Source organism: Melopsittacus undulatus, chromosome 4 (genome assembly GCF_012275295.1).
Source record: "Melopsittacus undulatus isolate bMelUnd1 chromosome 4, bMelUnd1.mat.Z, whole genome shotgun sequence".
Taxonomy (NCBI): Eukaryota; Metazoa; Chordata; class Aves; order Psittaciformes; family Psittaculidae; genus Melopsittacus; species Melopsittacus undulatus.
This window is the reverse complement of record NC_047530.1, coordinates 105,577,515-105,589,587: the sequence shown is the minus strand read 5'-3', so window position 1 is coordinate 105,589,587 and position 12,073 is coordinate 105,577,515. Positions and strand designations below refer to the sequence as shown.

Here is a 12,073-nt window from a genome sequence, read left to right as displayed (position 1 = left end):
TCTTTTAAATGTCTCCATTTCTGAATCGGATAAAACTTACTGCTTAGTACGTCTAACAGTGCTACTACTTTGACTCTCCCAACTGTTTTCTCAGTTACACGTTTCCAAATTTCTCATAATATGGATATTTCAGGTCAGAGCTAATTCTCTTGACACAGAATAAGACATTCAAGTTTATCTAGCCCTTTGTTAAGGCCACAGGTTTGTCCATCTCTGCTAATACCTGCACTTTTGAGTCATCAGAACTCATTACAGAAAGTTCTGTTTTCCCTACTGCTTGATTCTGGTTCCCTCCTGATTTAAAGCAAGCAAGCAAGGTCTTTTAGTAATACACATTTCTGTCTTAAGTGCTCTGGTGCAAATAAGATGCAGCCTTTTAGTTTCACCTGAAGTTTAAAATTGAAAGTTTTATTACATGAGTCAGAGACCAAGTCCTGGCAAACCACTGATGACAGAAAATAGAGTATGAAAGACAAATGAGGGCTGATGTCCTTTAGAACTAAGTTTTGCTATGATACGATCAAAAAGCGAGAACTTAGAGAAGTTACAACAGGATGTGAATTCTCAGGGCTCTTTCTATACTTAACTACCTAGTGGTTTCCCAAAATGGACCTGCTTACTGTTCGCGTGGTGACTGCTTTTACGATCATTAACTGTGTATACACCTCATAAAACAGTGGGGCTTTGAGATGATGGTGTGGGAAAACTTACTGCAAACTGGGAAAGCTATCTCCAGTTGTCTGCTCCAGTGGGGTTACTGGAGGTAAAGCCATAGAGCAAATGGAGGTATGTTGCCAAGAAGTTGCTTCTGTCAAGAGGTGCACATGAGAAACGTACGAAAAGCATGAATGTGTTCACAACACTGAACAATTTAATAAAACCTGGTGTTTTTTCACACTTATCTGTAGGATGGAAATCCTTTCGATGCCACTGCAGGATACCGTAACCTTACTTACGAAGAGGTTTTGCAGGAGTTGGTGAAACATAAAGAGCAACTTAAGAAGAAGGACACCCATATTCGTGAACTTGAGGATTACATTGATAATCTTCTTGTACGAGTAATGGAAGAAACACCTAGTATTCTCAGAGTGCCATATGAACCTTCCCGAAAAGCTGGCAAGTTTTCCAAAAGCTAAGATAGTGAGACCGGATGGTACTTTCTGCTGAATACATTGCGTGAAGGAAATCACACTTTACCATTTTGTCTTCTCTTCATTCTTTTTCTCCTAAGAAATTCCAGGAATCAGGGGAGGACAGGACTATGGCGTGGGTTCTTTGGTTTGTTTTTTACTCTAAACACTAGCAGGGCCTGCCAAAAGTCATATTCGGTTACATGACCTTTTTTTGTATTATTATTATTTTTGAAAACACCTTTAGGTACAGAATGCTTACGGTGGAGTTAATAACACACCTTAAATATGTCCATGCAGTTTATATAGTAGCTTAGTGTTCACCATGTGGCAGTTTCAACTGGGAAGGCTGTCTGATTGTTTTCTTGAGTGATTCTTGGTATTATGCAAATGTATCAATTCTGATATTACAGCATGCCATCAAGACTGCTGTTTTCAAGCCAGTGTAGTACGCTTTACTAAACCTAAGTGCAGTTTGTTGCAATGGATTGTAGTTTGTTCTACACGTATTAGAGGAAAACAGTGATGCACAATCTTTGCAGATTAAATGCTGTATTCTATACAATGTGCTTTTTGTATAACAATGTGAAATATACCATGCCATTCCAGTAATGGCACATGCTGGAATCAGTTATTTTACACTTAAATGCTGGATGTTGTGTGTAATGATTGAACTTTGGTAGTGAGCTCATGACATAAAGTTGTTTTGAGGATCTTTTTGTATGAAGTTATTGCATGCCTTTTTATATATGTTAAAGTGCTTTGAACAGTGTTAATAGAGTTGGAGGGAGAACTGGAGAAAAGTATGAAATAAAGATATGAATACTTTGTTCAGTTAAAGACTACTACAGTGAAAATGTAGGAGAAATGTACAGACTGACTTAAATAGACAGGATAATTCAAAAACCATGGAACTGACTCAATTTAAGATTGAGTTTTACATGATATGTATCTGTCTTGGGTTTTTTAATCTTATGGCAATGAAGTATATGCCCTTAGAAATAGGCTATGTTGCTTAAACATGTATAGAGTACCTAAAAAGGCTTTTCATTTAAAGACACCCCTTTATCCCTTGTAAGTACTTCTAAAAGTCAGTTTTCATTGAGGCAAATGAAAGAAGAATGTAATAAATGTCTTCCTGATCGTTTAATAATTGTTTGTAAAATGACGTATGAAAAAGGTATCTGTTACTCAATAAATTGGCAAAATATAGTGCTGAATGTATAATGGGAGAATACCTTAGGAAAAAAATCCTCACAGTATTAAGATAAATAGATCTTAATTTTAATTTTTCTTCCTAAGAGCCTCAGTTGGATTGTCTGTTGCTGTGAAAGAGTGAGATGATATTAAAAATGCACAGAGAATAGTTTAGATTTAGATATAAAAAACCTGATTTTCTTCTCCTCCTCCCCCTCTTTTTCTACACTTGATCTGGATTTGTTTTGTGGTTTTTTCCTTATGGCACCATGTAATGGCTGTTACTGAGGAGAAAAAAAAAGATAGAAATGAAATTCCAATTTTTTTGTTGTAAAAGACCTAAATACTTTGCTATTTTTAAAACTGCACACATTAGTAATGTCTTGAATATATGATCTGGAAAAGTTAAAGTTCTATCTGGATAAATTTGATGATGGTAATTGTATGACAGTACAGATTTATTCTTCTCAGAAAAGAAAGACTTCTTTGTAGAATTGTTCTCATATTTCGTTTACTTATTTTTAGCTTTTTTCTTCTTTTTTCTTTCTTCTTTATATTTTCTTCCTTATTATAGCAGCTACCTCCCATCCTGTGTCCCTAAAATGTATGCAGTTTGAGTGTTCCCAGCTCACCATTGGGATTCCTTAGCATAGATTATTGTGCCTGGATAGAGCCTGAATTACTCAAGGCCTACCTAATTGTGCTCTGTATTTAGATGTTTGTAGGACAGAAATGGGCCCACTTCATTAGGTAGGTGTCTCTTTTGACAGCCTAAGCATTTATCAAGTTCGGTACCTCATAAGCCACCTGAATGTTCTTTTGACCCACTTAAGATCTAAATGACTGTAAATTTGTTGTAATATATTTGAAGTGCCAAAGGTTATGTACTAAGTTATGGTACATTTACAGTTGGAAGTTAGGTTTTGCACTCTTATTTGATTTCAATTTCCTAATTACACCAAGATGTGTTTCAGTTACTCAGTATTTCCATAAAAATTCTTAAACATTTTCAAATGTTTGGCCAAAGCAAGTGGTTTTCTCATGTTGTTAGTGGGGAAGTGTTGTGCAATTGTTTTGAATTCCACAGTCATTTTCAAACTCACTGGTATGAGACCATCTGTAGTATCTACAATGATTAAATCACACACCCCAATGGGGTTTAACAAGTAAACTAACCAGAGAATATGCTCCAATGACTTTTTCACTTACAAGCCAACTTATAATTATTGAAATGAAACTCTACTATATTTAGCACCTCTGAAATGACTCCTTTTAGAATGTAAATGTAGAATATCAAACTGCATAATTGACTAAGAGCAGATCATTTGACATATTTGCATACCGACAACGATAAGCAGATTAAAGGTAGCGAAAAGATCAATTTTTGTGCATTAGTCAAGAAATTTAGTGAAGCTTTGAATGTGCTATCTAGTCTTTATCTGATCCATACGTGAATAAAAGCACCTTTTGTTTCTAACAGTTTGTCAAGAAAGTGGGGAATGACAACACAGTTTAGGCAAAGGTAGAGTTCCTACAAGAGGCAGAATGGGACATTTACAACTATGAAGGATTACAGAGTTCTAGCTGAAGATAATAGGCTGCTTTTGGAGCACTTCTGGAAAGATTCTATACACTTCATTTTCTGCTTAGAAAGAAAATGTTATCATTTTTCTATATTTTGAGGTTATTTTTGGAAAGCATCTTCACCCCACATGTATTTTTTGAACCACACAGCTTTCAGGTGAAAACATTTCACACAGAGTAATGGATACATTGAAAATGAAGAAAGTTCTACTTCTCCCATAGGATAAAATTTTAAGCTTTCTTGCAGATCATTTTAAACCCATAGTACCTTGCCACTTACAGTCATTCTTTCTTGCCCTTGAAAATATAAGGATGAAAATTTTGGACATGTCCATATCATTTGGATTTTTTCTCTGGAAAATGAGTGTAAGACTTCATCCATGCACACACTAGATTTGAAGTTATCCTTTTAAACTGCTTTGCTCATAGCCATGTGTTTTACTTACATTAAGGAACAAACATGAAGGCCATACTGTAATGTTGTAAGAAACAAATTGAAACTTTCTGCCATTCATGAAGGATGTTTAATATTTACATATGTTACCTCTTGCTGCTGTATATTATGTTTAGCTTGTTTTTCCACCTACTAATGAATGTAGCATTCTCCCTAGATTATACACAACTACATTTATTGCTGTTGGCTCTGTATCAAGATCTATTTGTAATTTTCCAGCTGTGAAAATGTTGCCTTGCATTTAGAAAGGTTTCATGATTTGGGGCCTAATGAAAATCATGTTCATTAGGTACTAGGCTGCATTTCTTTCTGTACAGGATGCCCTTTCTTAGATGCGTCTTAAACGGAACTGCTGTCTTAATATGTTTACTGCTGCACTGGATGTTGATTTACACTTCCAGCTTTAAAGAAAAAATACTGTCCTATGTCAAGTATGTCAAGTAAGCTCATGCTTTTTTGCTCTTTATGTATCCATTACTGTTGTAGATACGATAGAGGCGTTAGCTGTGGGCTTTTGAAACGCTGATATTTAAAGCATGTTGACTAACTTCCTCTCTTTGAAGTCCATGGTGAAAGATTATAGTGCTGCTGTGTTGATGATGCTAGATTTAAGGGTCTGTCAGCACTTTTGGTATGAAACCCTATTTTCAGGGATTTATAACTTCTAAATGTAGATACAGTCACTGGAAGTATTTAATATGCAATAGGTAGCACTTTAATCTGTTAATGAAGGATTTTGAGATTTGTTTCTGTTGATGAAGTCACAGTCTCCTACAGCATGGTGGGCATTTGCTTTATCTTTCCTAATTTGTACGTTGAAGAAGCCACTGTATATTACAAATGATAGACCCGTTCCTATTCATCTTAGAAGCTTCCAGATGTCTTGTATTACAGTGTACTATAAAAAGCTGAAGATCCAGGTTATATAGGAAGCCTGTAAAAGATATGAACATTACTTATAACTTAAGGGTTGATTTCGTCTTGTGCAATCAGTGGTAGTTTGTCTACATTTAATAATGGTACAGAATCACAACTGTATGCACATGTGAGAAGTATAAACTTAGAATGCATGAAAAACTTTGTTTTTGTTTCATTAGTGCAACTTCAACTCCTTTAATTTGATTAAAATGTTATCTTAATGTTTTATTTTCTGTCCATTAAATATTGCATGTCTAACACTAATAAAGCACCACAATGCACTACCGACGTATTTCTTGAACTGTGATGTTAATCTGTGTAATGCAAAGCATGTAACTCCCAAGCTCAGCTTAAGTAAGTGTTTGTGGGAACTGTGCTGTTAAGACTCTCAAACCAGAGAGAGGTGTATTTCCGTAAGGACAGCTCTAAAGGAATATCATTATATGTTTGCAGGGTAGCCATTAAGGGAAATCTCTTCAGTAGTGTCAAAACTTATAATTAGTGGGGGAAAAAGCATGTTCTTAAGTATATTTGGTTTTATATGACAGCTGCAGTCCCTATAAATGTGCCATTCCTCCAATTGTGTGGTTGTGTAAATAGTACTGGGAGATCTTTGGCACTGCAGACCAGAACAGCATTTAGCATGAGGACAAACACTGTGCAAATTTGGATAGGGCAAACATGACGCATATTTCTCCTCAGGCTTGGCAGAATAAAACCCAGCTAGAATGACAGAAAACTGGAGCATTGTCCCCCACTTCCCTGTCCCCATATATAGTTTTTCAATGTCCCTGCAGCTTTTTCCCTTTTCTTAAGGAAAAAAAAAGGTTTTGCCTGTCTTCTTTTCCTCTTCCTTGGGGCAGCAATACAGCAAAGTCTGTGCCGTGACAATGACAGGTTTTCTGGATCCTAAGGAGATACAAAGACTGGTCCTGGATCAGAAGAACATTGTGAGGAGTTCACCCAGTAACTTGGAGACTTGCGTTTCGCTGGGATGAGATTCCTTTCCTTGCAGTTAACTTGCTCCATAACTAGGTCCTTTGTACAGCTATGGACTAGGTTTAGAAAGGGTTCTTCTCTTGGAGGTATCCATGAAATACAGTGGTTATGGGAAATAGGAGGGAATTTTTGAGATGTATATGTACTTACATGCACTTTGTTATGCAGGTCTCCATCAGCTGTTTCACCCACGTCTCACTGATTTTGGGACTGTTCTGTTGGGTGAGTACGTGAGGAATGAGGATAGAGGAGCAGACGGGTTTCTTAAAGCACCATGCTGCCTATTAAATACCAGTTTCCATCTGTAATTCACATCTGGTAACTAATCTCATTCCTATGCCCATTTGAAAATGAAGCCAGTGCAATTTCCCTACCTCAGAGGCATAAGGTTTGTTAGTTGATACCAACACTAATTGTATTGACAAGGTAAAACACCAGCTTGCTTAAACAGCTTCCAGTTTCCCCTGTATGGAGTTGGGGTTTGAGTTTTCATATTTAATATCTCAACATCCTAACAAAGGTTTCCAAGGATATTTGAACATAATCTATCAGTTAAAGAGCTATTGAAATATTTCGATTTAAACTAGGTGGATCATTAAGGACCTTTCTCTCTCCAGTTGCATTTATTAAAGTTAATTCTTTATGGAGCCATACAGAGTAAAAATCAGGATTTCATTTCCATATTTTCTTCATTTGTTTTTATGGCAGTGTTGTGCAAGCTCTGGCTGCAGCTCACTTGGGATACATTGCCCTTTTGTGTAATACTGGGCACATTAGTAAAGTTATAAATAATAATGATGAAAAAGAAATCCTGTCTTTTATTCTGCATTAATAACTTGGATTATTTTGTAATAATGTCATTTTATGAGAGAAAGGAATAAGACTATCTGCTAAAGGAAGCTGTTTTCTCTTGTCTGTACTACTTCCTAAGTAAATGTAGAAGGCAATCACACTAAGTACAGCTCAATTTGAAAACCTTGTGGCATCGTATGTGTAATGTTTATATATAGTAACAGTATATTTAGTGCTGGAAGCCAATGGCTATTACATGGAGATTAATGCAAACTATTTATAAAATTACTATTTATAATTATTTTTACAGCATTTAGCAATGTAGATCAGTCTTTGATAAATAGATGATGATTTAGGCTAGGAAAGTGCCCTCCGTGCCTTAACACTGACATGTTTATACTTTAAAAGTAAGCAGCTTTAAAAGGTTTTAAGGACATGCAACATTTAAATCCATATATTAAAAAGGAGGCAGAATTTCATGGGGTGGTCTTTTGTTTCAGCCTCAGTATTATCTGCTGTGTGATATAGAGGGAATTAGTAGAAGCAACGTTGGAGAGATTCCACTGTTGGGAAAACCACCAAGAAAAGGTAAGGCTAGGATTCAGATTTTAAGGGATCTGTTTGCCCAGCAGGTTCTTTTTGTAATGGGTACCAGTTAACCCAGCACCCTTTGCTAGCAAGATCAGGGCCAGGGTGAAAACCTCTCCAAAAGTGAGAGTTTAGTGGAAGGATTGGTACCTGAGGTGTTAGATGTGCTTTGGCCAGCTGTCATCTCTGCTCTTTTAGTCTCTTAGACACTAGTTTTAACTTTAGGGATTAAACAAACCACTTTCCTATGGAAGTTAGGAAATGGCTTTGGATATTCAGTATATGCAACACATGGCTGGCCAGACTGCCTCTGTTGTTACTTGAGGGATGTGTCTGGCTCCAGGTCTCATGGAGTCTAACAAATAAACCACCAAAATGTGTCATATCACCTTCTCTAAATGATTCATTCGGGGCCTTCTTAGGTGATGAACGTCTCCTTCTCCGATAACTTGCTGCTTACATTATGAATTCCCTGAAAATTGACTCCCTGGGCCATCTTTACAGGAGACATCAAGGGTCTCCATTTAAATTTAATGAATATTATGTAATTTGCCAAGGACTTATACAATACATTAAGAAAATTTGCTTCTTTGAGGCCAGAGCTTTGTCAAAATAATGGCAGCTTAATGGCATCCTTTAAAAGCAGCTGCTGACTCTCCAGCTATGAGTATTTTCTGTTTCCTAACAAAATGTTTTCCCTGGTAAAGCAGCTTATTTCATTAGCTTATAATTCATAGCTTAAACAAGCTTATATCTTGCTAATTGTAGATTACTTAGTAGTTGTTTTTAAGGAACACTGAAGCACACATGAAAAATGCCCTGGTTTTTCAAAAGGAAAGTCTTGCCTTGTGCATAGCAATTGCATTTGGATAAGCTTTTTTTTCAATACACTATTTTAAAGGTGTTCTTATGTGTTATTTTAATCTAAATCATTACATGTGTATAACAAGAAACAATTGAAAGTGTCCATGTAATTTATAGTTTTAATTCCATTATAGATATGTGCTCCAATATTTTATAGTTGTGATTCAAAAGCTACCACTGTTACATATTTTAAGTTGTAAGGTGATACTGTGAGATTCCAAATTGTTCTTTTCCAAAGTATACAGAGCCAAAGTATCTGACTTCCCCTTTTTGTGTTATAGAAGTTAAAAATGAGCTCTGGGAGAATTAAGGTTTTCCTAAAAATCTATACAAAGCTTTCTGTTGATCTGCAGGGCCATTAGATGTGGGTACATAGCCTCAGGCACTGCATTAACCAACAGGCTAGCATCAAATTTGCTTTATTTCTTTATTAACCAGAGGACAAGAGAACAGGAATCAGTTTACAACAGGTGCTAGGTACTGCTCTGTCAGACCCAGGAAGAAAGTGATGCTTTGTGAGCTGTGATCTTGCCTTCTTGGTGTGCAGGAAGTATATTGAGTATATTCTATGATTCTATGAATACCCAGCTTATGTGTTTCTAGGATCAGATACAGAAAATTCACTATATACTTATATTTTCACAGATAAAAACTTGTATAAATAACTCTTTATTGCTAAGGACCAGATTATTATTGGTTATAATAGATGTAACAGTTCACTTGATTAACATCAACTGCCATTTGAGATGTTCTTCTAATTGACCTCTTCATAATCCACACACAGAATACTGTGAAAGAGTGTGAGTTTTAACTTAATGAGACTAAATGAAAGAAACATCCGGCTGCAGTGGGGAGAAATAGAATAATCCTAAATAAAGCAAAAGAATTGTGTGATTTGAATTAAGATTCAGTTGGTAGATACTGCAGAGTATTTTTTCTGGCAAGTATTTTTATTACATCTGTCCAGTATAATTGCTTTGGAAAGCTCCTTTGTGTTTGACAGTATAAACTTTGCTAGCTCTTTATAAACCAAATACTAAATTAAGGACTTGTGCTTAACCTTTGTTTCATCAGACATGGTTTGAGACAGTTGTAGCAGCATTTTCTTGCTGGAGTTGATCATGACAGGGTTATATTTACTAATGGGGTCTTAGCTATTCTTTTATCTGTGTCAGGATTTTCTGTGTAGTTTTTAAGTTCTGAACAATTAACCACAGTCTATTTAGAGCATTAGTTAAAACTTGTTCCAGTTCTCTTCATTCTTACGCACGTCGATGTGCTAAACTACTCCAGAAACCAGCTTAGCTCTCACCATATTTGGAGGCTGCTCCTCTTCTTTGCTCTTGGACTGTTTTGGATGGGGACTTACTTCCAAAGTAACAAATGAAATATGTGATGAGAGATGACTGCCAAAGCTGGGATGAAAGCAAGTTTCTGAAGGGCTCATTGGAAAACTATCTTGAACTTTGGAAGCGTGACTTACAGCCACGGTCTAAATAGAACAAAACACAGTGAAATGAACATCAAGGTGGGAACAGATTTCTTGAATATGGAGGGAGGAAGGTTGTCCCCTTAAGACCAATCACTTCAGTCTTAGGGGAAAGGAAGCAAAGAAGCAGATAAATTCCCAAATCCATATCAATCAGGATGGGTTGGTCAGGGTGTTCTTCATCTGCAAGCCCACAAACCTTTGCGATTCCTGCTTGGGTTTACTACCTAAAAGTATAGTAGCCAAAGAGCACTCAAAATAAAAGGTAATGTTTGTTGCTAATGTGTGGGATGTCATTAACTTGTTTGAAAAGTTGCTTGGTTTGGAGAAGTTTTCACTTAACAGCGTCTTCCTCATCTAACTTAAAAGTGTGAGAACATTCAGCCAGTTCATTTGAATAAGGAGGAGACCACATTTTTCCCTGTATCCCAAAGAAACATGCAGACTTGCAGAAGACTACTGTTGTGCTTCGCAGTTTGTGTGTGCTTAACAAAACTACTGATGTTGGAGAAAAAAAGTTATTCTGTGAAAAACCTAAGCCTCTCTCTGAATCAGTGTCTCTCAATGTCCCAAGGTTTTAAGGTGTTCATAAGCAGTAGGTGAAAAGCATTCAGAAACAATGGTCTTCAGCAGTTGGAGTCGTGTGTTTAGTTGAGAAATATAAATGTTAATTTTAGAAGGAGAGGGAGTGAGACAGTTTTTAGGTAGCTGCTGTATTTATTGGTGAAATACTAATATATAAGGTGGTTGTAGAAGGGAACATCTCTCTCAGTATATAAAAGGTAACAAATAAGCTTGTTGAGTTTTCCTGTGGTAAGCATGAAAAGCAATAACTGCTTCTTTACAGGAGGTACTAACTGACTAGCATCACACTTCAGGAGTGTGTTGGATGCTGTGAACACAAACAGTAACAGATTTCTCAGCTTTTCCTACTGTCTGGGAAAAAGTGCATGAATTGCCCCCAAAATAAATTGTTTGAATTAAAAGCTCCTGATTTTATTTATTTATTTCTTACCCAGAAGATATTTAGCAGAAACACAAAATATTGCATCTCTTACGTCTTCATTTCATTCCTCCTTTGACTCATCTTTGAAAGAATATGTATTAGTCTGACTAAAGCCTAATGGAGTCAATGCCTTGTTCAAAGACTGACATATAAACAGAGTGATGCAGTTCTGAAGGGCAGATATGAGGCCAGTAGAGTTCGTTTTACTGTTCAGATGTTTCCATGAAAGGCTGCTTGTCTGTCAGGAGCACTTTTTGCGATGCCCTAGGAAGCATCCGTCCCTCCATAAATCCCTGTACAAGCTAGGTGTTGTTCTAGCTTGGGACGATCTACTATCATGATACTGGCCAGCTCAAATAACCACTCACTGCAACCACAAATGGGAAGTGATGCTTTTCCTGAAGTATTTTAGGAGTCAATGTTTTCTCATTAGAGCACTTTAAGGGATACTGAGGGATACAATCATCACATTACGAAACTTCCAGGATTTCATCTTTTTCTCCTTGCTAACCTCAGACTGGCAGCTGAGTCAGTGTCTGAAAGCCTTTGAGCAAGCCGGTTATAGCCCTTGCAGTTTGTACAGTAGCAGATGTCAGCATGACATTTGGATTATTGTTATCCTTTTGCGATGGTACCCAACGGCACCAGTGTATATTCTATTGGCTTGTATCTCTCAACGGCTGGATATTAATTATTTAGACCATTGGAAAACTGAACCTCCCTGCTTCCCACAGGTATAAAATGTGTTTATTTTAGATGTGGCCCTGGACTTTACACTGTGAGAAAAGCTGGCAGCATATCTGCTAAAAAACATGAGTCTCTTGTTCTCAGACCGCTTATGAGCAGCTAAACTCAGGAGGCTCACTCCTGTTTCCATCTGAGTTTCCCTTTTTTGTCTTTACACCCTTACCAAGTAGAAAGAAATTCTCAATAAGTGTAATTACTCATTTTCAAACTTTGACATTAATACCAAATTTTGGCATAATACCAGGTCAAAATGAGCTTAAAAGGCTGCTGAATTCCAATATTAACTGTTACTCCCACTTTACACT

General features: G+C 36.7%; 1 protein-coding gene across 1 annotated transcript in view; it reads left to right on the top strand.

Annotated features, from left to right (window-relative positions):
• The window catches only part of RAB11FIP2 (RAB11 family interacting protein 2), a 33,313-nt gene extending 27,742 nt beyond the window's left edge, over positions 1-5,571 (top strand). The window contains exon 5 of the mRNA XM_005154506.3: positions 909-5,571. Coding sequence (XP_005154563.2) covers positions 909-1,136 — 228 coding nt within the window. The 3' untranslated portion in view covers positions 1,137-5,571. The remainder of the gene's footprint in view (positions 1-908) is intronic.
• Positions 5,572-12,073: the final 6,502 nt, after the last annotated feature.